Source organism: Cibotium barometz, chromosome 55 (assembly GCF_041138505.1).
Source record: "Cibotium barometz isolate CiBa-2024 chromosome 55, ASM4113850v1, whole genome shotgun sequence".
Taxonomy (NCBI): domain Eukaryota; kingdom Viridiplantae; phylum Streptophyta; class Polypodiopsida; order Cyatheales; family Cibotiaceae; genus Cibotium; species Cibotium barometz.
Genome location: NC_141100.1, coordinates 7639265 through 7666446, shown reverse-complemented (window position 1 = coordinate 7666446; position 27182 = coordinate 7639265). Strand labels below are relative to the sequence as shown.

Sequence of the window (27182 nt, the reverse complement as noted above, 5' to 3'; positions counted from 1 at the left end):
TGTCAATATATGTGTGTAACGATCAATATGTGTTTGTATAGGTATGAACACCTCTTTAGTTATGAACACCCCATGTATAGGTAAGTGTGCCTATATGTGTGTGAACACCCTCTTATCTGGATAATGTAAGTGTGTGCTATGTGTCATGTCTCCACATGTGTGTGATTTGTGTGAGTCAAAAGATAAGGTTTGTAACCTATAAAAGCATGTACTTGATGTACTTCATATAACATTTAACACTAGTTTGGTACCAAAACAGGACACTTAAGTGTCCTTTTTTGGGGGTTGCGAAAAAAAATCAAACTCCTAATGTAGGCTTTAAAAACCAAAATGCTTCATTGGGCATGTAGAACATAACTCTATGCTTATGTAAAAAATGCTAAACATATAAAATGCTTTTTTATTTGGAAGTACATAAGCAACAAAGTAGCATATGTCTTGAAAATGAACATTTTTCAGGATTTTTCCAAATATGCAAGCATCATTCTCTCAAAAAAAAAATCCAATGATATCAATAGCATTTTTCCCAAGATATTTTGATAGCATACATCAGACCAAGGAGGTAGAAGTTCACCAAAAAAATCATTTTCCTTTCCTAGAATTTTTTTCAAAAAAGTTACATAAAATCAGCAAAAGTAACGCGTATTATCAAAACTCAATCACGCCACTAAAAAATAATGTAGCCTTATCAATGAGAATGTTGATTATTGGTTTTCATGCTTGAGATGAGATAAATAAGCCATAATTTGATGTGTATGACACTAACTTAGCCTCCACTTAAGTAGGTTCTTATCGCCTAGTTTTAAAAAAACTGTAAAAAATAAAAATGTAAAATTTGACTTACACAGCTTTCTCCTTTGATGAAAATCAAAATTAGGCTCATAATTAAACATTTTATGTTTTAAAAACAGGTTGTGCAAAAGGCCATGTATGAGAAGAGGCACAAAAAGTGTCTCTAAAGTTTTGGAAAATTCAAAACAAAGTAGTATTTACCCTATATAACATGGGTGCACCTCAAGTTTTACATTATTAGCTTGCATATGGAAGGAGAAAAATTCATGCTCCACCTGTATAAAAAACGTCATTTCAATATTAGCGAGTCAAAAATTTATCCAATAATTATCGTTTGATGATTCCAAGATTTAGTTTACATCATGGGCTTTCCATCAAGCCAAGTTTCATGATCAAACTATGTCCCTTCTAAAAGTTATGTCCAAATTACTACTATTTTGAAAACAGCAAAAACCATGCATTTTATCAGCATGTGTCTAAGAAAATTAAAATATTGCCTTGCAAAAGCTAAGAAAAGTGCAATTTAAAAAATCTCAAGGATTTTTTGGGTCTTGAGGAATATTTGTGGATGTTAAGCATTTCAAAACTCTTAATAGATTGCCCACAAAAATTCAAGAACTTTTCAGGACACTTTAGTGTCTCAGAACACTTAAGTGTCCAATTACAGAACTAGTGTTAATTAATCCATATTGAGTCAACATTGTGTACTTCCATCATATATCTATATCTCGATTCTCTCTAGAGAAACACCTATAGGATGGAGTTGTACCCTCCATAGCCTAGCATCAACTACCTACAAACCCTAGATTACTGACATGGTATCAAAGCTACTGGCGCAAGTCCTGGTGGTGCCCTATTTGCGCAATTCTGATGGAGCTCGTCAATTCTTGTGGTGCTTGCCTGACTGCCCTGCCTCCTCCCCATGGCATCACTGTCGATGGTGCTCCACCTCTCCACTATCTACGTAGGTTGAGGTTGATGTCTCCCCACTAGTGCTGTTACTCCTCGGTCGCCGGCTGAGCTAGAGGCTCCCACAGTTTCTCGCATGCACCTTCTCGCGTACTGGCCAGATCCTGTTTGCTTCCTCTCTGGCAAATTTCACTACTATAGTTGAGTGTGTATGGTTGAGGAGATTGATGGTAGATCTTTGCAGACACTCAGTCCCATTCTCAGTGTGCAGTCAGATTGCTATGGTTGTAGCATGAAATCTTCCATGCTCACACTAAGCACATATACATTATCACTATGTCAAAGAGAGGCCACATGCAGGGGAGATCAATTTGGTTCACTATCCTACACATGAGAACATTGAAGATCTATTTGCTAAGGCATTATATCGAGAGATAAGTTTGAAGCTTTCCACAAATCTTTGAGCTTAATCCATTTGGAGAGTGATCTACTACCTTGTACATATTCACACTATCACTACATGGAGGATTTTTAGGAAAACTTATAGTGGTAGTGCTAGGTTTAAAGATGGGCTTATAGGGAAACTTTTTACCTTCTATATTGAAGTATTTTTTCCCCTTAACCATCCAATGTGAAAGGACACCATATGGGCATCATTTTATTATTATACCTTGTACTTGTGGTTGTATACACATAACCTTTTCACTCCCTTATCATTCTAGTGCATTCAACATCGTATTGTCTCCTACCTATCTCCATCTCTATTGTTATCTCCCCTCCCCCCAATTTCTTGCACTTTAAGGTTAAGCCTAACCTAACAAGTGAACTCATCATGCATCATCTCAGGTGCTTCAACAAAATGACTGAATTTTATCACTGTGCTTCTCATCAAAAGATTGTTTTGTTTAGCTGGATTGTGCTTGCACTTTAGCCAAGGTTTGAATTGCATTGAACCTTCTAATGATGAATTTGATGCCCAATGAATTGACATGAATGTCATACTTTCCTTCAGTATCATAGTTCATTTTGACACTCATCATGTTCTCGTACACACATGGCATCTTTACCCCTCCTTCAACATCTAAATGCTTTGTACCAACCTTGCTCATCATATCAACTATTGAGGATAAGTGCATAGAGTTCTTTTGTTGAATTCAAATTCTAGAAGTGGTTTATATATGTAACTTTCCTCATCAATAGGACGTTGTGCTCAAGGATGGGAAGTCCAAAGAAAAGTAATATGCTCAAGTTGACGTAGCCCATCACCCTATGAGAGATATAAGCCTATGCATGCTTCATATTGATCAACTCATTCACAAAGTGGATCTATATATGTGATGGTCCAAGTTATCATGATTGTTGAGAAGGTACTCCTTCTTGGCCTTGGAGGATAATAGGGCTTGCATCACCTCATCCAATCACCAAGTAAGCCTACATGACTCCTTTCATGGGTAAGCAAAAGGCAATCACCATCTTCTTCACATCGATAGCACTAGCTCACTCCACTAGCTTTCCCTAAGAAACTGCAAGGTAACCTATTCCTAAAACTACTCAAGCTAAGCTACCAAGTCTAGGTTATTTTGTAGATTGATTATAGTGAGAGGTATTAAGCAAAGAACTAAGATTCTCAAAAATTGGCATGGTGATAGATGCAAGACACAAAAAAAGAACATAGAGAATAGGGGGAGGGAGATGCAAACATTTAGCAAAACATGCAATAGTAAGACCTAAAATAGACTGAAGGCATGTATCCAAGGATTAACAAGAACACAACAATAATTTCCATGGACCCCAAATTGAGATTTGACTAATGGTAATAAGCATGATTTTTCCCAAAAATCATTACACATTCACAGTAAAAATATGGGATTATCATGCTAATGACCGATTTAGCAAAAAGCTAGACAAAGTAAATGCACAAGAATCATTCCAACCACCCTACAACTCAAACATATGGATTCACATGATGGGTACACATTGGAATGTAATGATAGGTACACATTGCAATGTTATGAATCAAGGGTTTGATGGTTGGCAATGTTCCATAAGAAATTTGGAATCATTAATTGGCTTGGGCAGTTTTATACCATCCAATAATGTCAATTGAAAAGTGACGGCCTCTGACTTTCTAGAGATATGGTATGCTCCAATCCCCCAAAGCTTGAGCTTGCCTAAATGCGGATTCATCCATGAGTTGAAAAAAGGAACCAAATCACCCACTTGGAAGGCCCAAAACTTTACATTATAATCCACCCATAATTGCCTCACATTCTAGCAAGTCGTTTCTCATCAAATGCTAGCTTGAGGGTAATAAAAATTTGTTTTTTAGTGGATAATAATATGATGCTTAGTTAAACTTTCTCACTTTACTTAGAAAATTCCCTCCTGGATCACTAGCTAGCTTAATTTGATAACAAAATTGGGTCATAACTAATTCATAAAGAATTTTTGCAACAGAAGTGGCCTTAATATCATATAATGCAAGATTCTCCACCCATTTGTGCAATAATCTATTGCCACTAGAATGTACTTGTTCCCAGTCCACTAAGCTTGTGGCTTAAAGGCCCCCATAAAATCTAGACCTCACTTTCCAACAGTTACATTGGATTGTGAACCTGTAGAGTGTGATTGACCCAATCTTTGATAATCATCATTTTGCAACAAGTTAATGTTATTCTCTTTTTTTTTTGTAGTTTCTTACATGCCCATCCCCATTGATACCCTAAAAAATCTTGTCTAAAGGCAAACAAAAGGTAGTATTAACTCTCTTTCACATGGTGTGGACGAAATGTGATATCAGCCATGTTCTCCTCTTGGGCGCCCTAAGCCTCGATAGCTGCTCCGGCTCCTCGCCACCGCCGCCTTCTCCGTCTGAAGCCATGGGCTCTCCCCTCCTGCATCCACCCTCAACCCTTCTCAACCACGACACTACTTAGAGATCAACGAGGAGGAGACTAACATGGCGACGCCCGTGCAGCAGAGGTCGAGGATGAGAGACATGGAGAGATGCCCCTGTATACGTATCTGCGCGCGAGCACGAAGGTGTTCCTGCTGTTGTTAACCCAAATCATCCTGTGTGTTGAGCTCGCATCACAAAATTCGTGTGAAACCAGGCCTTCCATAGCTACTAAACAAGTGCTCATTTATAAGCTCAAAAAACTCAATACTTGGATGATTGTACAAAATGTCTTTGCTTTTCACCCAATCACTATGCTTAAATAGATAAGCTCCCCATGACTCTACTTTGAGGATACCTTTGAGACTAAGTTCATGACTTTCTGGCACTAATAAAGTACAACCCTTGCAAATCTCTGCCTTGAGAAAAGCAATGCACAACACAACGCTTTTTACATCACTCTAGCCTCATCTTTAGGACAGTAGACAACCATAATTATTGTTTCATGGGGTGCTTTGAGCCAGCTGAGGAAATTTGATCCTTCACTGCTCGTTACTTACACAATCTTCTTTCCTTGCTTCAGAGATTTGTGGCCCTAAGAGAAGCAGGGTGCTTTGAAATGAAGAACAGCTTTCTGGCTTCCCTGCTTTCATGGATATAAAATCAGGCTTATAAACACATGGAACCTTAACAGATAATGCTTTACTCCTCCTCAAGTCTGGCCGACACCGTGGCTAGCGAGAAAGCATTTGCTTTGCGTTTTGCCATCATCACCTTAGTGACCAAAAGCTTCCACTTGTTTTCATCTTTCTTGCTTTGCTGCACCAATTTGTCTTTGAAGTGCCTGTAATAGAGAACATAAAATTGAATTATGAATGATTTACAAGGCCGGACTTTATAGCATCATGTGAGAGTGAGTGGTTAAAAAACACTAGATCTGATCGTGGTATAAACATAAAAAGAGCAAAATGTATGGTGTTGGAAAGTCAGCCATAATTTGTGACACATTTTTACGAGTCTATAAACAAATCGAGCTTAGCTTTTGCTTTGCTTTTGTGTTTTATATATATATATATATATATATATATATATATAAGAAATAAGACCAAGGCGAGGGTATGGATCCAAGCTTGTTGGTTTGTTTCAAAGATCTGAAGCTCTTGCATTGAGGACAGCATCATCCACATCTTTGAGAAAGAGATGGTGGGCTAGGAGGGTCTCATGCAGGTGAGAGAAGGAAGCTCTCCACATGGAGCACTTTCTTCCTCTTTTGGGGGACACAGAAGATGTACCAGAGCCAGCTAGAAGAGGCAACATGTTGAGCATGTCCACATGCTGAAACTACTTTTCTCCTGCTTTTCCATTTTCTTGTTGTGAATGCCACTTGTTTGCTCTCAATATAAGCAAGTTTGTTTAGAAAGTGGGCTTTTCCTCCAAGAAGAGGTGATGGAAATAAGTGATGAAGGGTACCTGGAAATGGGGGAGAGTATGCACCACCTTAGAGATTCCAAAGATCATGGAAGCATAGATAAGGAGGCATATGTGGAGATGTTTCAAGTGACCGCATACTCTGGTTGACCCTGACAAGTTTTGCATGATTAGCATTCGGGTTTTACGTATCGATGGATGTCCCAACCGGAACTGTACAATGAACCAAGGAAAATTGTCTTGGGAAATTTGTTCAGGAAAGATCCCTTGTTGGTATGCTCCATCGGGTGACCTGTTGGCAAAAAAGAATCCCCATAGCACGCTATCCTTGTTACTTGGAGTGCCTCCATTCTGGTGTCATATGTTTGGCCTTGCTCCAATTGTTCCATGGGTCTAAAAGTTCACTTTTGTGTGCACCTAAGACGAGCTTGAACTTCTTGAAGGATAATGTTCACTTATTTAGCACGTAGGACACATTAGGTGTTATCACATTTGTATGGTTGTAGACTAAGGTTCGTGTATGGTGATTATAATAACGGATAGAGGATATGAACAGTTATGGTTAGTCCAATGGTCAAGACCTTTCATATCCTCCCGAGGGCTATTTAAGCAAGCCCAGGATACTCCACTACAAATGATGCATTCATTATTGAGCATTGCTGCATGTGATTCTTCAACCTTCTCCAACATGACAAGAGAGAGTTAGCTTTTGCCACATTCTAACACTCTTTGTCCTTATCTCCACTGGTCTTCATAGTGCCTTTCATTATGCCAATCAATAGCATATAACTTTTTCTTTCCACACTTCCCTGGGAAGCATCAAACACCTCCAAGAAAATTCATGGATCATTTTATATAGCAAGCACTAGCTCCCAGTGCGACTTCATGAAAAACAGCCAGGGAGAAAGTGAAAGAGAATGAAATGCACGTCATGGTTACCAAAGCAGTATCTTCTCCAGAAAACGATATATACCATGTTTTGTTGGGAAGAAAAGAAGACTCTGCCATGACCTACCCACTTTGGTCTTCTCAATAGAAGAGAAGATCACCTGCTGCTCTCATAGAAGGGAGAAAGTGAAAGAGAATGAAATGCACGTCATGGTTACTATAGCGGTTTCTTCCCCGGAAAGCAAAATATACCGTGTTTTGTTGGGAAGAAAACAAGACTCTACCATGACCTACCCACTTTAGTCTTCTCAATAGAAGAGGTCAACTGCTACTCTCTCAAGAAGCCTTGAGGAATACCTGAACCTTGTACAGCACGTCCACATGAGTAGCTTGATCCCTCCCCTTGATAATAGACATAGTTCCCATCTTTGTGACTCAAGATATGGGTTCCTCACTCACTGCCACTATCTCACGCAGGGCTGCAGTCCAGACTCGCAAAAGTTTTGGCAAAGCCTCTGGCCCCCCTTTAGCTCACCTTTCTTCTTTGGTAGACAGCTCATCATTGTGGTGGGCTGCTGATGGGTAGACAAGCCACTTGCAGGATTTAAAGTGCAACAAGCTAGTCCTAGTGACGCTGTTCATTGTGACTCGAAGCAGGTTTGGCAAACGTTGCTGCATTTGTTTCACACAAGACTGCCTCATCACTCACCTTTTCGCATAGGGAGCAGTTGGCTAATTTGGCGATCAAATCAGGCCCTGCAGTTCACTATGAGAATGATGGCATAGGCTGGGCAAACCACCTGGACCTGTATCAGATTAGAGTCATGAAAGCACAACAGATGCCCCTGAGCATACAGGAGGAACCTGCATTCATTCACACAACCACAAAAGGGGGTTTGCTGATAAGAAACCATACAGGATTTTATTTGCACAAGACCACAACAACAGTCAACTTACTTTGTGGAGTATGTTATAACCCTAGTGCTTAGAGAAACGAGCTGAGAGCAGTCATATTTGACAGCAGTCATGTTATAACCCTAGTTCACAAGCAGTGTGCTGGACAAGACGTCTCGGGCATGCAGCCAAAGGAGGATAAGCCCTTAACTGTGGCAAGTTGCCACGGGTTCTGTGCACATGGGATTAAGAGTGTATTGGGCCAGAAATTGCACATTGGGCCAGCGGCCAAGCCTGTAAAGCCCAAACTCCAAGAAGGGGTGGAACTTTACAACTTCATGCCATGCCTACAGTTTCATTTTTGGGAATCCATTTGTCTTTTGACTTGCTTCTAGCTGAGTAAAGCTATGTTTTCATGGAGAGCTTGTAGAAATAGGCCCCCCTCTTCGCTGCAAGGAGGATGGAACACTCCTGGCAAACCACCTGGGCCTACATCAGATCAGAGTCAAGGAGGTGGGACAGATTCTCATGAACCCTTGGGACCTTGGAAATTCCTCTTGGAGATGATCAACAACTTCACAGCCTGGCAGATTTGGTGAGCACACCATGGAGAGACTGAGGAGTCATCAGCCACCCCTCATGTAGAGTTAGTCAGTGCCATTTAAACTTAAAAAAAGCTCATTCATACCCTCATATTCCTGGGAATGACTACACGGCAGCTCCAGGGCCATGCAGAAATGGAGGCCAGCCTTTGGTGTCCTAGACCCTTCTTGTTCGGGACCCTTATTATCGAGCACCACACATGGATGGTGCTACATGCCCCCAACGTGGCTCCACAACCCACCCACTCCCGTCATCTTGCTCCCAGATGGACAAGTTTGTTAGAAGTCATCTCCTGTCTAGATTTTATACACCAGGGCCTTTGTTGTGGGTGTGCCCGCCCTTATGAGGTGTTTTTCCATTTTTCCCCACTCTCCGTATTTTTCCCCTATTTTTTCCCATTTTTCTGAGGCTTGGGAGGGCTGCCAGGTGATGCCAGGAGCACCCTATTGCTGGCCGACTGGATCTACATCAGTCGTGGGCTTCAGGGCTGCTGGCCGACTGGATTTGATCAGTCGTGGGCACCTGTTTTGCTGGCCGACTGCATTTATGCAGTCGTGGGTCTTTTCGTCAGTCGTGGGCAGAGCAGATTTACACGCCTACATCTGTCTCTCTCTTGTGCTGTTTTTCTGCCTGCGTTTTTGCTCGTGTTCCCAGTTTTGGTCATCATCTCCGCTGCATATTCTAACATGGTATCAAAGCCTAGGCTCTAGATAGGTCTTGGGATTTGTGTGAGCAAGAGGGGGACTGTTTTGTGGCTGATTGGTGGACTGTTTTGGACTGTTCGGGAAGAGGAGAAGCAAGAGAAAGGCGGGCTGATTTGCTGGACAGCCGCTTGTGCAGGTATCAGTTCTTCTTTGTTCCCACCCACACACCCTTTTCAGAGTACATCCCCGCGATGGCAGATCTGTTTGAGATGGCCGAGAGACATGTGAAGATCCCGACACTCCCCACGTTCCCGGTGGACCGTCAGTTGGACGGGAGCAACTACGGCATATGGAAGGTGATGATGGAATCTGTTCTAGAGTCGTACGACCTCGCCGATTTCGTCGTTGTTGGTGTTCCACGGCCGGAAGTAGAGGAAGGGGAGTTACCATCAACCCGAAAGGACCGGGAGGCCCAGACACAGATGTGGGATCGTGTCAACGTTAGGGTCCGTTCGTTTATTTTCCTCAACTGCACACCACAGGTAATCAATCATGTAAAGCACATGACGCTGGCCAAAGGTATATGGCAGCATTTGGCCTCACTTTACAACAGGGTATCGCCCATGAAGAGGATTTCCTTGGAAGTACAGATGCGGGTTATGAGCCCTGCAAAGTCGTCGACGATGCGGGAGCATATTAACAAGCTGCAGGCTCTTCAGCAGGAGGTTCTTCAGGCTGGGAAGGAGATATCATCAGAGGACATGGCCATCACGTTGCTGTCACATTTGCCCTCTTCGTACTCAGCATTTTACTCCTCTTTATATACCAGTGGCAGGCTCAGCACCATCACGTGGGAGGAGCTTGTGCCCATGGTCCTGGACCAGGAGGAACGATTCACGAACCCTCCTCAGGGTGGAGGTTCGGAGGCCTTTACTGGCCAACGGTCGAAAGGCCGTAACACGGGCAAGGGGAAGGCTTCGTCGGAGAAGTCTTCTGAGAAGATGTCCGTCAGTGACCGCGAGAAACTGAAGGCAGAGAGGACCTGTAATGATTGTGGCGAGAAAGGCCACTACTGGAGGCAGTGTCCCAAGCGGAAGACCGAGAAGGGTGAAGACTCCTCAGCAATCATGAAGACTCCGGCTTTTGTGCACCTGGAGGTGATGGACACCGATGCTTCATTTTCTTCAGGCAGGGAGGAGATTGGAGGACTCTCCGCAACGGATACTCGGGAGTGGATTCTCGACAGTGGTGCTTCCAGGCACATGACTCCTTCCCGTTCCGGTTTACAGGATCTCTGCGGGTGTTCTGGTTATATTCTTACTGGGGATACGTCCAATATCCCAGTTCACAGTGAGGGCAGGATGGAGATAGTTCCCGATGGCAAAGGGGGGAAGCATTCCTCCCAGGTGTTGTATGTTCCGGCACTTGGTTTTCATCTGTTGTCAGTGCATCAGGTTTGCAAGACTGGCGTACGGGTGGAGTTTGATGAGCATTTTGTTGCTCTCCGGGACAAAGCAACAGGCCAAGTGGTTTGGGAAGGTGGAGTGGAGAATGGAGTTTACAGGCTTTCAGCACTCTCTCCCCCAGGTCCTCAGGATTGTGATGAGGGGCAGTCTGGTAATGGCTACTCAAGTGTGGATACGCTGCAGGTACAGGCTTTCCGAGACCAGATGGTGGATAGCTTACCAGTAGATGGCAGCAGTTGGCAGGAACTTTCCAGTACTGATGTTGGTAGTCCTTGTGTTCATGAGTCAGAGGAAGCTGAACAGGTCACTTATGCTCTGATGTCTCGTCGTGTTCGGGACATAGAACTTCCAGTAGTTGAGGATGTTCTTTCCACGGGGACCTTTCGGAAAGCCAGGCAGGTGGCAGGTGCTTACTTGCAGAAGGAGGTGGTTTCTCCAGGCTTTGTGGTTCCGGATTCAGAGGGGGTGGTTGACAGGTTTCATCAGGTTTCCAGGACTTGCTTGTGCACTGTAACAGGTGTTGATCCTTGTGAGCAGTGTGATGTCTCTAAGACTCAGAAGCTGTATGGTTCATTGATCTGGTTGATGGACACCAGATTGGACGGGAGCTTCCTGATGAGGCAGTTGAGCCCATGGTTGCAGATGTCTCTTTGTGAGGCAGGATCGCGTTTCCTGTGGTTTCTGCGGCATGCGAAGGATCATGGACTCTTGTACACAGGAGGGGGATTGTTGGATGGAGTCCCACTCCACGGTTGGAGTGACTCGGTTTGGGGAGGAGATCCGGACACGAGGAGATCTCCTTATGCCCCAGGAGCAGTTTTACGGAGCATGAGGAGGTTAGATTGCAGGTTTGGGCTTCCACTGGAGGAACCCTTGGTCATCCAGAGGCACTTTGTTCGTGAACAGATTGTTGCTGATGACATCTTGTTGGAGTTCTGTTCGACGGAGGACAGTACAGTGGACCTCTTCACGAAGTCACTCTCTCAGGACTTGCTCAGGCGGCACCCCAGCTCCCAGTGGTTGGTTACACAGCCAGGAGCTGAGAGGGGGTGTTAGAAGTCATCTCCTGTCTAGATTTTATACACCAGGGCCTTTGTTGTGGGTGTGCCCGCCCTTATGAGGTGTTTTTCCATTTTTCCCCACTCTCCGTATTTTTCCCCTATTTTTCCCCATTTTTCTGAGGCTTGGGAGGGCTGCCAGGTGATGCCAGGAGCACCCTATTGCTGGCCGACTGGATCTACATCAGTCGTGGGCTTCAGGGCTGCTGGCTGACTGGATTTGATCAGTCGTGGGCACCTGTTTTGCTGGCCGACTGCATTTATGCAGTCGTGGGTCTTTTCATCACTCGTGGGCATTCCTTCTGCTGGCCGACTGCTCTCTATGGGAGGTATATATAGGACCCCAGCCCCCATACCTCATTTGTATCATTCCTCGGGATCTTCTTGTGTATATAGAGCAGATTTACACGCCTACATCTGTCTCTCTCTTGTGCTGTTTTTCTGCCTGCGTTTTTGCTCGTGTTCCCAGTTTTGATCATCATCTCTGCTGCATATTCTGACAAAGTTGCTAGGAAGCCCCCCTCCCATGAACCCTTGGGACCTTGGGAATTCCTCTTGGGAGATGATCAACAACCTCACAGCCTGGAAGATTTGGTGAGCACACAATAGAGAAACTAAGGAGTCCTGAAGCCACCCCTCATGTAGAGTTTGTCAGTGCCATTTAAACAAAGCTCATTCACACCCTCATATTACTGGGAATGACAACATGGCCAATTTGACAAGAAGAGGAGAAATAACTTAACTCCAATGAAGGGTCAGAATACATGCCCCCAGTGTGGCTCCACATATATACCCCTCCCTCCCAGCACACATCATCTTGCTCCCAGATGGGCAGGATGCTAGGAAGCCCCCCTTCCAAACCTTATGAAGAGCAATGGAAAGAGGGGGAAAAAAATGGAGAGTGCATCAGCCTCTCTGTAGACTCTTAACTTCATGTTGACTTAAAATTGCAAAAATTATTGGTTTGAAGGACCTCAATGATAAAATAATTATTTGAATTCTCCCCTATAGCATGTTAGAAGAGAAGTTGATAATTAATGAAAGAAAATAGAGATGAACATTCAAATCAAGTTTTCCATACCTGCATAATGGAACTCTGCAACTGTCAACCTCTTGACACATTCTCGAATGCAACTCCAGAAGCTGCCACATGCGCTTACAGTGCACACATCCTCCTGGAACCTTGATTCTGCAACCAGCGAAGTGTCTAACCAAAGACTCTAGCCCTTTGCATGCTGGGAAATTGCAAGGTCCTGATTGTCTCCCATCAAAAGCCTTATCATGGGGACCAATTGTACGGCAACCATCTCTGCAAATGTGAACGAGGGCTTCCATGGCATCTCGCAGCTGACCATAAACCTTGCCTTCTTCTATTCTGCGGACCTTTTCCTGTCTTTTCTGAAAAGTTGAACAACATGGGGAGTGGGTGCATTATATAAACAATCAAAGCTTCTTCCTGGAAAACATCACATGTATAAAAACAGAAGCCCGCAGGCCCAGAAGCCCCTTGCTCACTTACTGAATCTGCATCTATCACAGCTTCTACCAGCTCTTGCTCAAGAGAAGGATTGGACTCTCGCATGACTCTCCAACCTTCTGTTTTGGCCACACTTTTGAAGTCATTGATGATAAGGCGAAAACAAATCAAACTTAATCGTGGCTCATCACAAAGCCTTGCCAGTTGAAAGACATCAATAACATTCTCAACTGTAAGAACGCCCTGCTCGAGCTGTTGAGTACACAGCTTTTTTATGAATGAGACACCATATACATGTGATAGCACCAGCAAATGCAAGACATACTTCTGCATGTCAGCAGGATCATACCTACAGAAAAGGAAAAGTTTCTGAGAGATCTAGTAATAAGTTGCAGACAAGTACCAGAGACTTTACAGACATAATGCCTGCCCATGAAAAGGGGATACCCGACCTACCCTCTGGTACTTTACAGACATAATGCCTGCCCATGAAAAGGGGATACCCGACCTTCCCTCATGGGCAAGGGATCTCCCCTGTCCAACCCTCACCCCGCCTGATAGGCAAGGGAAGACCCTCGGTTAAAAATGATCAGTTTCACCTTGTGCAACCCATACCTTGACGAATACATTAGCCTTACAAACATGCTTGCAGCAGCTAAGGGTACACCTCCCATCATTATTTTGCCAACAGTTCGTTTTCTAGCATGGTGCTTTTCAATAAGAGAATGGAATATTGGAGAGGCTGATACCTGAAAAACATTACTTGTAAGGTTAAACAATGCACTTCTCTTAGCTCAGAGATCAGCTTCGTATATCATGGTTCTAAAAACATCTTTGAAAGGCACTACAAATGTTCCACAAGCCATCATGCAGGCCAACTTACCAGTACAATGGAATGTGCTTGAAACGAGCCCCCATCATCCGTAAAGACAATCACGTCTGCACCATTTCTTTCAAAAAAGAGTCGGTCCCACATTTCTGCCACCTCTTTGGAAACCCAAAGACTGCTTCCACTGGATTGAGATCTTTGAAGACTCTTTGGGTTGGGTTCCAATCTCCTTTTTGAAAAGCCTGGAGGTGGTGGGGGCGAAGGTGGTGGTACAAAGTTTTGAGTAGGGATAGAACATGCTCCTTCAAGAACTTGTTGATTTGTAGGCTCCACACTCTCATCCTGTGGAGCCACTTTTTTCAAGGATGGAGACGGCCAATTTACTGAATACAAAGATGGTGTTACATGAGGAGAACCGGAATCCATGAAACTAAGGAGTCAGGTCAATGCTTGAAGAAGGTACATATAGAGGCTTTATCTCGCCTTCAGAATTTCAATAAGACTCAGGTGGCATGTGACAAGAAGATGCAAAACAGTAGTGCTAGGCGATTCCTTTTTGAGCTTCAGGAGAGTTGTAGATTGAAAGCTCTTGTAACTTGAAGTACTTGGTTCTTGCAACTTTTGATTTGAGGGTCAAATCTTGGCCTTCCAAAACCTTCTAGAATGCCATGCGTCCTTTTCTATCAAATACATTCAAATCCCTCCATCTGCAAGAAGAAACAAAATTTGAAGGTAAGTGAAAATCTAGATACACTTTGAGGCCAAAATAAGTAAGAACAGATCACGAGTACAAAGCACAATTAATGTGAATGGTCAAGCATTTAATCTTGATGTATGATGCTTACAGTTTCCGTTCTCAGGGTATAGAGCTGGTACATGATCACAATTTATATCAAAGGACAAATAAAAAAAATCAGACAAGTTATACCATTTTACCCCCTTTTGTCTTTTTTGCTTTTGCCCCTCCGGCCCGCACCCTTTCTCTCCCTTCCCCTCTTTGTCAAGTTTCAACATTTTTTTTTTGGTGAGTGTTGGCTCCCTTTGGTCTTCGCCCCTTCGGGAGGACTCCACCGCTCCATCATCCCCTGCCGAGGACACTGCCACTTCCTTATTCTCCAAAGAGGACCTCCAGCCCTTGGCGTCGACAATCTCCTCCCTCTAGGCCTCTTCATTGGTTTGCAAGCTCATGGGGAGCCAATCAACACATGGTCAGATTCGGGATTTTCTCCAAGCAGCCCTCATTGGCAAGCCCAACAAAATCACCGATATTCATTTTCTTGGGCATGGCTGCACTCAAGTGGAGTTTGACTCTCCCGAAAAGGCTGACAAGGTGCTGCACGGGAGTCCCATCGCGATGAGCACAACTCAGACAGTCTTCGCTTGATAGCACCAGGGCTTCGACCCCACATCCAACCCCCTTGCAAGACTGTCGAGCTTCCCTGTCATGCTTTGCTTCGCAAGCCTCCGAAAGGAGTCTTAAAATCCCCTCAGACTGCCGCCTCAATGGTGGCTTGGTCAGTGTGATTCACTCCATCAGAGTATACATAGCCTCTACAGAGGCTCTCCCGCAGGTCATCGCGCTTCCTAGATTCCTTCAAGAGGGGCTGATTCTGCAGTGCCTGGAATACTCAGGTCTTCCCGGACAGTGCTTCACTTGCAGGCACGCACCTCGCCGAAGCCTGCCCTCGTTGCCAGGCCTGCCGAGAACGCCCATCAAATCCACTAACTGACCCACTCCGAAACCCCTCGATAGGAGTGGAGGAGGCCAAAGTCCAGCCCCGCCCCTGACCCCAATCAGATGGACAGGTGCCTAGCCAGGCAAACCCGGTGACCCACCTCCAACCTCAAGCCCACACTCGAGGACCTAGGCTATTGGTAGCCAGCCCGGGGGGTTGTTGCCTGGGTGACTGAGACCAGCCCCGCTCTCTTCTACGAGGAGACAACAGGTGGGCAAGCCCTCCAACTCTCACTACAGGATTGAAACAGTAGTCTCCGAGCACCAGTCTGAGATGGGAGATCATCATCAGCATAGCAACATGGCATATTTGGCGGCCCCATTGTAGCAAGGCCGTCGAGGGTACTCTCACCCCTCTAGTAGAGTCCATCAACTCCATTTGGATTGTTATCATTCATACACTCCACGATAAATGGGGGAAGCTTCAGGACGGATCGGATCAAATGTGCATACGGCGAAAGGCCTTCCTTCGCACATGGCACATAGGTCCCTTTCTCACAGATCGTCCCAGCGAGATTACTTGGCATTACAAGCTGGCAGTGTGCTACACCCCCCCCCCCCCCATTGAGGTAGGTTTCCCTCCAAGAGTGACCAGCCATTGAGAGAACCACCCCTCCCCAGATTGTTTCTTGCCTCTTATGTGGGTTATGAGCATGTACATTTAGCTCTCTGGCTGCTATTTTTTAACTAATAGAAAAATCTCTTTTCCAGGATTTAAAAAAAGACCAGGTTTGCATCATCTACAACGACCCCAATGGTGTCGGAATACGCAGCAGATATGAGACAAACTGCTGAGAGCATAACGTAGCAAGACACCATGAAGAGGATGAGCAAACACGAGAACCACCAGCCTGAAAAACGCAGAAGAGAGAGAGTGAAGCTGTATGAAATCTGCACTATATACAAGATCTGGTACAATACCCAATACATAAGTGTGAGGGGCAGCGCCACATATATATATGGCCCTGGGCTGCTGGTCGGCCACCCCAAAACAGGCCGACAGCAGCCAGATGTCCACAACCAGCAAAAAACCACCAATTGGCCATAAAAAACAGAGTCGGCCAGAATATGCAGGTCGGCTAGGACATAATCCAGGCGGCCAGGTCTGGACTCTGAAAGCAGCCAGCCGGCACACCACTGCCCCACGACCACAAAAATAGGGGAAAATATACGAAAAAATAGGGAAAAAATGGAGAAACATCTAATGGGCGGGCACACCCACAACAGAGGCCCTAGTGTGTAATGCATGAGACAATCCTCATAAGGACTTAGAGTAGAACCATAGAGCCACATAAGAGACCAATACTCATAAAATAAGTATCGATCCTTTGGGTACCATGCTCAAGGGCCTATTTTTGCTTTTAAAATCAAGAACCACCACGAACCCTAGTGGTTTTTGCTCTACATTTCCCTCCTCCTTGAGGTTCCCATTGATGAAAGCTAGTCCATTTCAATAATACGCCGCCCTCTTTGAGCTACCATTGTAAGAATGACCCTCTTTGTGCTACCAATACAAGGACCACACAGATTGTGGTTAATCTAGATGTGGGACAAAAAGTCTCCAAGAAGTCAAATCTTCATCTTGTGCAAAACCTCTGGCAAGCAACTATGCTTTATACTTCATCGCCCCCGATGACAATGCATTTAACCAACCAGGATCCTCCTACCCAAAGAAACTTAGGGTTAGCTTGCATGGCCAGCACACAAAGGAGTGTGTTTGCTTTGCACAGGCTAAATTATTTTGAATCGTCAAGTAGCAAGAGGAATCTATGGAGAATCCTCTTAACGAGGAAGTGGTGGGGAAGAAGGGCACTTTGTCTCCAACACTGTCTGGTGGGTTCATGGGCTTAGCTCAAGGAATCCTAGAAATACACTCATGAGGCTAAAAGGGAAGCTTTATAGGCTGCCAAGGGACATTTATTGAGATCAGGCACAAATAGAGCGCCTCGAATCCCGTTTTAATCTCCACGCAAGAAATTCTTCTTCTTGAGCAAGTTTCGAAAAACAACCCTTCTTGGTTTGCGATGGTGATGGTGGCGATGGACTGTAGGCGATGGCTGTGAACCGCGTTGTCCTCTCCTTCCAGACGATCTACCTTGTCTCTTGAATCCCTGGCTATTTTACACTCTATAATGAGGATTTCCAGCTTTCAGCCGTGAATTTGTGCTTGTTCTTACTCAATAGAAGTCTCTTCTTTGCGAAAAAAGTAAATGATGTCTGCACCTCATGTCCTCTGGTACACAGGTACTCCACTATATGACCTTGCCTCACACTAAGTTTGATCTGAAAAACTAATGGAAAGGTGGTCTGCAGCTCAAATTTCCGTCTGCTGCAGACTGTGGCATCTTGACCTAGAAAAAGGGGGGGTTCATAAAATGGGCTCCAACTTAGGGTTTCTGAGCTAGCTTAGGGTTTGCATGTGTGGAGAGACCTAGTACACACTCATTTATGTGACCAAGTCCTTGTTTAAGTTTTGTTGGCTCTGATACCAACTTGAGAAATAGGGTTTTGGCAGGTGGGGATCAGTAGGGAACAAGCATGTATGATGTCAACACCTAACCCTAAAATCACACAAAGGAGCAATAACAAGAGAGGCTGAAGCAATCATGTACAATTAAAAATTACAATAATGATAAGTGTACCTGTACCTGGTCTAGAGTGAACCCAAAGTTATGTCCATGCATAAAAATCACCTACACTAGAATGCTCATAACTAGTGTACAACCAGGTCATTTGTCCCATGTGAATGACCTGTCATCATCTCCATGAGATAGGCTATCTGCCAATATGGTCAGTATGAACATGGTGCCATCTGATCTCCTGATATTCATGCTCCAATTATTGGATGTACTAATGCTACTATATGAAGTAGCTCATACTCTGGCATGTGGGTGATGTGTCCAACACATCCATCCATGTTACCTATCATCTTGGACAAGTCCTCCATGTCCTGCTTTATCAACCTGCCATGTCAGTCTATGAATGCCACATCACCAGACCATCTGATACTGGCCTCCAATATACATATGTTCTAAATGCATCAAACCAACTAGCATCTACTAATCTACTGATATGATGGACATCTGGATGTGATACCCATCGTGTGACATGCCTGTCGTTTAGTCTCCTTTAGTCCTCGGTTTTATGATCATGGGCATATCATCTCACATCAACCTGGCATGTCATGTATCCTCCAAGCTGGCATTGTTTAAACTTGAGCTTGCTTTCTCAACAAGAACCGCAAAGTTATTGTGGCTACCCAAAAAATAAGCTAGGATCACTACTCCCAGGGTGTAACAAATGCATGTGAACGTTTCTGCATAGGCTCTACCCAGAAAATGAGGTCAATATCAGGGAGGATAGCTGCTCATGTGAGAGATGGAACTACACTCATATATGCGGTCTCAAGGATGTGGTGTACCACTGTGAGTGCAGCCAATGGCCGAGAAGAGTGTTGTGGATGAGACAGAAGGAGCAAGGTAAAAGATGAGGGCCGGCAGCATGCAGGAGCAAAAGAGGCTGTCAACAATGAGATGGTCATAGGCAGGCAGGGCACCCAATTTGGACAGTCCTCAATGCCCATAAAGTACATGTGTCAGCTGCTGGTCGTCAGCAGTGAACCTGAATATTTGGGTTAGATCAGCCCCTACAAACAAAGCCCAAAGCCATTTTGGGCCCCAACCATCAGCTTCAGCTTCAAATGCACGGAGGCAAACCTCATCTGGCAGAGAGGGAAAAAAGACGGTTTTCTTGTTCCCTCCCCACGCCCTTTCTGCAAAATGATAAACTTGCTGTTGTGGGCTATCGTAGGCTCAATAGCCTTCTGCATTGCCCTGCTGCTTTCCTTCAGTAGGTCATTCTTTTTCATACATTCAGTTCTGAACACACTGAACAGAACAAACTAAGCCCTTACACCAAACGGCATATAAAGCCAACCTTCCAAGTTACACATTTTATGGATCGTTGTGAGCCGAACTGGCAGGCAAATGGCACTGACTGGAAGCAGTAGCCACATATGGGCTAGAGGCATGACTGGACGGCACAAAGCAAGCCAATAGGGGGTTTCGACAACTTGCTTCGTCGTGCGCTGTTGATGCTCCACATTAGCTTACTTCGTTTTGTACTGTCATGGATCTAGCTCATGTGTGGCCACAGCCTGCCATTTGGCGCCATGGCTGCTACAGACTTGACAACCACCCCCCCCCCTTGCCCTGCGGCCTCTTTCCCCTCCCCTCTTCACAAATAACATTGTGGGTCATGTAAGCTTTCAAGCTTGAGCTGTGGCTAGTTCTGTGTAGCATTAAGCTATATGCTTTTTATTGAAACCGAGCAAAAATATGCGCTACTACAGAGAATATGAGAAGGGCACATGACAGTGCTCCCCTGGCTCTGTGCTTCCGATGAAACAGAATACTATGGATAATTACAATCTTTAAAGGCATGAAAACCTCATGTCTGGTTGACAGAATCTTGAGAACACAGTAGAGTCACATGTGGCATCCCTGCTTTGAAGTTTACGTCCGAGTTCTTAATTAAAGAAATGATAAGAGCAGATTAATTTTCTTCCAGGTTAGTGAAATGGGAAAGTTTTCTCAGTAGAGTACTGTTGAAGATTCAAGTACACAGGTTTGGGCACTCCAGAGGTGACAAAAAGGGACCCCTTTTTTTTATGTGAATGAAACTCGGAGTAGCTATGGAGTGCAGAAAAGAAAAGCAAGGAGGAAGTACCTTTGATTTTGACATGTAAATGTAGATCTGGGTGCATAGAGTAGGCGCTCTCTCCAGTGCAGGCGAGTCAGGTGCAGAAGAAAACAGCACTTTGATGCGCAATTGGCCAAGCCAGAGAGGAGGCAAAGCCTTGAGAAGATGAGAGAGAAACCATGGTGAAGCTTTGCAGCCGCAGATGAAAGGGGCTCTCTGTCTAGATCAAAAGATGGGGAAAATGAGGCTGGAGGCTGGAGCTACTAGCTAGGGAGGGGAAGCATAGACGTTGCCGCAATGCCGGTACTAAGTAAACTGTTTGTTTTGTGTGCCGTCATGTTATCATAAATGCTGGCGTGTGTAAATGCTGGCGTGTGTATACACAATACTATATGTAATTAATTCAATTAAAAGTGCACGTCCATTATCCGACCAAGGTAAGTTTTTATTATTTATTGAATCATTGATAATTATCAAAAAATTTGGGCTTGGCTTTTTATTATAAAAGCAAAAATGCCAAAAAGTAATAAAACTAAACAATCTAAATTTTTTAAAAAATAAAATTGGGCTAGGCCTATTTTCGTGGCGTGTGTTTTTGAGTACGTCACAATCTGGGCCCAATTTCCAAAAAAAAATAAAAAATAGCATCATCAGTTTAATCCGTTGTCCAATAATGGAGGTCCACGTTTTAGTGGCCATGCGGGGGGGGCTATGCGTCCTAGTCAACACATTTTGCAAGCATGGACCACACATCATAGTATTAAGAGCCTTTTCCCATGCCCTACTTACAATTGCTCACGCATTTAAGGGCATGTTCCCATGGTGGCACCCGGCCGATTAAAATGTGAATCAATGTTCCCACCCACCGGTGTTGAAAATGATAATTAAAAGGCATATTCCCACAATGGCAACGAGTTGTTCTCGCCAACGGTGAATAAATGAATTAAAGTAGGGAAAAAAACAAAATCGATAAAAGGTTGCATCTCTGTGTTGTGCACATTGTCATTCCATAGCTACTCCATGTCTAGCCAATGGAAAAGGACAAGTTTGGATTGTAATTATTTTTGTTTGATTGAGCTCCCATTATTTTGTCAATTTTATAACTAAACAATGTAAAAATCTCATCAATTTTCTTCGAGACAAGGTCAAATCCTAGGCATTTTATTTGAGTTTCTACCAATGCAAAATATCATTGAATGTCAACTTTTCTTTGATCCACCAAAATGCTTCTCTTGCACCAGAACTACATTGTTGACCAAGTGTGGAAGGAATCTTGTAATCGTGTCGATTTCAGAACAGTTACGAAAGTACAAACTTTCACACAAGTGCAAAAGTACTTGGCATAGCTGGCCACAAGAAAGGTACCATCCGCATGATAAAGTACATTTGGTCCACATAAATGTGTCTTTTGGCCAGCCTTTGTAAAAGGTAGGTACAAATAGAAAATAACGAAAAAAGGATTGACATATTAAAATCTCTCTCTCTCTCTCTCTCTCTCTCTCTCTCTCTCTCTCTCTCTCTCTCTCTCTCTCTAAACAAAGGCAAAGGTAGCCTCTCGTAGATAATTTTTATATATTTGCATTAAATATCGGCTCCCACAATAGGATGCTTACATCACAATGATGTGGAAGTGAAGTTTTATGAAGCATCGTAAACGGCCTTGAGTACCCTTTTGAAATCCCTACGTATGCTAGGAGATGGGGTGTCGTGCCGGGGGGGAGCAGATATCATGAGGGGTTGTTGTCGTTTCACGCTTTAGCTTCCCACAAGGTTGTAATTGTATCCATTTTGACACACTTGCCTTTCAAGAGGCCAAGTGACATTTAATACTATCGGCCATTGTTTGGGAAAGGGTAGCCTCATCTTATAGTCTAAGCTCATATTTAGTGCTTTTTCAGCACTTAAATCTCCAAATAGCTATTATAGATGATTTTCACCTTCTTTCTAGGGACCCACAACACAACTTCAAGGTTTTTTATTTCCAACCAACTCTTCAACTAATTACAAACTAGTGAGTAAACCCGCCATGTGTAGAAACAAACCCTTAGGATTTAGGCCATGGCTACAAAGTTGCTAGTTGGACTTCTTGGCTATAGAGCTAGCAGTGAGTTTCACAAAGAAACATGTAACCACAAAAGTACATGTAACCACAAAGAAACATGTAACCACAAAAGTACATGTAAACATAAAATCAGTTGTTGTGAGCTTCTAACTAGATTTATTATGGGAAAAATACCAATGAATGCATGGAAAGACGTCTATCTTATTTTCTTGTTTAATAATGAAAATCCATCTTTGTGAACTCGTGAGCATTTTTGAGTTGACCTTCTTTGAGAATGTGTCGCCTGGCCTGAGCTACCCACAATAGAAACATCTGACAAAAAATGGCATCTGCAAGAGCTGAAATCCCCAACAATGCTTCCTACAACAAGTTGATGTATTTAAGCAAAAAAAGAAATATCATGCTTGCCTTTAATTTTGAAAGATTTTAACTTAAATGAAATTAATAAAAAGTAAGTAAATAATTATGAATAAATAACTTACAAATTCTTTTTTGGTAATATATATTTTACTTATCAATTTATTACCTAACATAGAATTGTTAAATAAATAATTATTTTAAAGTAGCTATGTTATTTTTTAATTATGTTGTATTAATAACAAAACTACAAAATTAGCACACATTAATTAACAAAATAAATACCTTTTAACTAATTTATAGTATGATAAATTAATATAAACAAGTGTAGGAACACTTCAAGTATGCATGTCATTGACAACATAATGGTTGTGGGGTGAAGGTCCACACATAGGGACTACAAGCCTATTATCACCATATCTATTGGACCACCAAGGGTAGCGATTAGGGGGCACCAATTAGACCATTTGGTTATTATTTGGTTTGTGCCGCAAGGAGTTGTAGGTGGTCATGAGGTTTTGAAAATAATTGGGCCTCTGGCTAGCTTGTAAAAATGGAAGAGTCATGCAATTAATAGTGGATGCTGTAATTTTTAACTGTGGCTAGGCACTGGTGTTAAATCCAACTGGCCCCTCCAATGGGTGTTCAAACTCTGCTTTAGGAAACAGCTAGACAGCCCCTAGTGGTTCCTCAAATGTTACGTCGTGAACCACTTGGTGAGAGCAGCCAATGAACCACCAAGGGACAACAAGCTCTTCCATGTGAATAGCCCCTAAGAGGCATGTCTAGGAAACTAAAGGTTATTGGTGAAAACAGTGGTTTTAAAATCATAATCACATTAACTAATATGAAAGCAAATCTAGCCTTAAATATAGCCATGCATGCCTCAATCTCATCTGTATGTATGGTTAGGGTGTATGAGGGGGGGTGGGGCGAAGATAGCTTAAAAATATCAAAAATGGGTAAAGTACTTTGAATAAGCAAACAAGGGTAAATCATAAGGACATTGAAAGCATAACTAGATATGTGTTTAAAATATTAAAACAATGATAGATTTGCAACATGAAAGTGCATGCCATCCTCAATAATTCTAAAAGCAAGGGCCGTGTCCCATTTTGAACGAATATAAAGTTGTACACTACATTTCAAACCCAAATCTGATTCCATGCAATCATTCAAATTAACTAAACCCAAAGCATGATCTATAGAATTTAAGAAATTATGATAGGCTAATTGCATTTAAAGGCTTAACCCCATTTAGTTAATCACATAATTTGCATTTCTTTGCCAATAAAACATAGTGTTACCCATTCAACCAAAGAACTAATATTAAGCCAAAGACCAAGCATTCTAAAGAGCACAATAGTAAACCTCCATTAACTACTTAGAGGGATAGCATACCAAATAGCACAATAGTATAAGGGGGAGAATTTTTTGGCAAGCAATTGCGTGCGAGCGGATTTCAAAAAATGGTGAGCAGTTTTAAAATAATGGGGGGGTTTTTTGGCTACATAGTTCTCTCTCTCTCTCTCTCTCTCTCTCTCTCTCTCTCTCTCTCTCTAAATTATTCCAATAAAATGATAAAGTCGAATAAAAAGCAAAATAAAATTATTCTAACAAAATGATACCTCAGAACATTCTTGCACATTCCATACATCTCTGAAGTTAAACTTGGAACATGAGTTGTCCACCACTAAAACCAATTCAGGGTAAGTCCATTCTTTGCATAGACATTCGGTTACCTCCCCTTTTTGTCAAAATTGGTTGGTGGATGAACCTGTTTTCATTTTAGCTCAATCCCATGACTCTCATGTATACAAGGTATAAGTGCTTGCATGCTAAGTAGGATTTTTGCTTTCTGACCCTTCCCAAGAAATCTGGACATAAGCATGATGGATGCATTTTTATGTGCACACCATAACTTCTCACGTGAGAACCTTCTCCAAATGTCTTAATGGTGAAATCCTCATGTTTGGACGCTTGAAACAATTTCACTTGTGTAACTTGTGCATTAATATCTAGTGCTTTCTTGATCCTTTTTGTAGCTTCTTCTAAAATGCATGTTTTGTATCTTGTGTGACGGCTATCTCGTGACATCATTTTTTAATGTGTTAGCCTCTTCCCTGGGCATTTCTGGTTGACTTAAGCTCATAGGAGTTTGTTGTTCCCTTTCCAATGTCTTACTCTGTAAGTTATAGCCTACACGAGCACCAGTGTGTTGACCTCCTCAACAGTCAGATTAGTGCCTTCGGCCCCCATTGGGCATATAGTAGGCACACTGTGTGGGGGATGGTCAATGTTCTTATCCACCACCCATGTATGCATGATGTCATTATTGTAAAACCACATCATTTAACTAGTCTTCCAGTAGCAAGAACCTTGTTGAAAAAAATGATGGTGTAGGTACTCCGTTTGCACATCCTACAATCATGCGACCACACTTACTACTCTCTATATGACCTAAACATTTTACTCGACTTCCCATTGCAGTTCTCCTAATTGCCCAAAATTTCTTGGGTATGGGTGCTTCTATTATGATTTTGTTACTCAATTCATATCTTGTGTCCACATTGTCATCGATAAAATGTATTTTTCAACGATGTCCAAATAGACCTCCTATCTCTCACATGCACGTTGTACTCAAGTCTATGACTAGCATCATTATCCACATAAATTACATTAGATTGTTGTCTCTTATGTCGAGCTGGTTCTCGATCACCTACCAATGGAGTTGGAGCCTTGTACATGGGTGTACCTGTAGTAGTGGTGCACTTTACTGTCATTACAACTTGTGCTGAGCTTGGAGTATGCACATTTGCTCTCTCAATGAGCTTTTCAAGACTTGGACTTGCTCCAATATGCTTGCCCATCATGTATGAAATTTGCTTTGCACTTTGTAACAAAGCATTAGCCATGTCTGATACAAATGCATTATAGAGTGTTATTTTTTATTTGAAACCCTCCCTGGCTAACCAACTTCCATGTTTAGCATTTGACAAGTTTGTTCGTGTGGCGTACATGACTGATCACCGCTCTTCTTTGCCGATTCAATAGTTTGAGACATATTAGAAACATCATTAAAGACACTGTTTTTTAAGACAATGGTTCTTATACATACCAAAATCATTGCATTGCCCCAATGTGCAATGCGCACTTCCCGTCAGCATAGCTAAAGGTCCATGCTAGGTATATTTGAACCACTTACATTTCCACTATGCCACCATTGTCGGATAAGCTGACCTTGAGCTAGTGAGGCCTTTTTTGTTGTCTTAGTCCGCCACTTCTCGCACATGCTCTTATGTACACCTTGGAAAGCCTTTATAACATACTTTGTGGTATGTATATTTAGGCTTTGTGTCCAATGAAATAAACAAGAGCGTTCTCGACTTTTCATTTTTCTTGTTCTTCATTTTGTAGACTTCTCTAATGGCATTCCAATTTGCTTGGGCTTCATTTGCCATGAAACTAAACAAGTCCGCCTTTTCAAATCCATGTGTGAGTATAACATTATTTATGCACTCCCAAAATAATACTTGGGAAGTCTTGTCCTCTTCTTTCATCTCGCAAGTTGCAATAGTTAGAAGCTCTTGCAGGCTGCAAATAAAAGTCAATGTGCTAAAAGAGGTAATAACAAAGAACTAATTTTTTTTGAAAACCATTATTACTAGCACTACCTTGGATCATAAACATGACAAGCCATTGTTACCCAATCCATGATGCATCTAGTGTGGTTAAATTGGACTCAAGATCTCCTTAGATGACCATTCCTTGAACGTCTCATTCTATTGACGGGCCCCACGCTTGAGGATGGTCCTTTAGTAGATATCTTGAAAATAAAAATAACGATCAGTTTCATTGCCTTGACTTGGAAATTGGCTTTCATGGAAGAAGTCATAATTGTAATCCCTCTTCAAACGTAGCAAGTCATCATAGCCAAAAGATCGGATAGGTGATCCTTGGCGTGTGTGTGCTACTAACCTTTGAAACCTACAAGAAAGGAAATTTTAATCACTTTATAAATATGGCTTTAACAAATGCTTCATTAAATTAACTCACCACTTGTTCTCAACTAGCAAGTTGAGCTCTTCTAGAACATTATTGAATTTTTTATCTCCAAAGTCATGTCCTTGATCTCCTTTTGGAACTAATGAAGTTAGCACCAACTCCTTAACAACACATATTTGCACCTTCCTTGGACCAACACTCGTATCAACTTTAATTACTATTTGAACCATTGCTTTAGTCTTATCAAGCAATGCCTTGATGTTCCAGCCTGGACACCATGTGAATGAAGTCCAGTGTGTATTAGAAGCCATGCAAGTCTGTCATCACTAGGCATAACATAGTACACATAACATGCACAAGATGCCTTGCAAGTAGCTGGCTTTTTGCAATAGTGACAATTGTTCTTTCTATCATTAATGGCTAGGATACCAACTACAC

General features: G+C 42.8%; 1 protein-coding gene across 1 annotated transcript; it reads right to left on the bottom strand.

The window, feature by feature from the left end:
- Positions 1–4843: 4843 nt before the first annotated feature.
- On the bottom strand, positions 4844–20700 carry LOC147607318 (BTB/POZ and TAZ domain-containing protein 3-like). The gene is made up of 6 exons (XM_086790235.1): positions 20348–20700; positions 13939–14591; positions 13671–13804; positions 13098–13404; positions 12660–12976; positions 4844–5441 (listed from the first exon to the last, which is right to left on the bottom strand). Exons 2-6 carry the CDS (start codon positions 14308–14310, stop codon positions 5300–5302), a joined length of 1272 nt encoding a protein of 423 aa, XP_086646361.1. The 5' UTR covers positions 14311–14591; positions 20348–20700; the 3' UTR covers positions 4844–5299.
- Positions 20701–27182: the final 6482 nt, after the last annotated feature.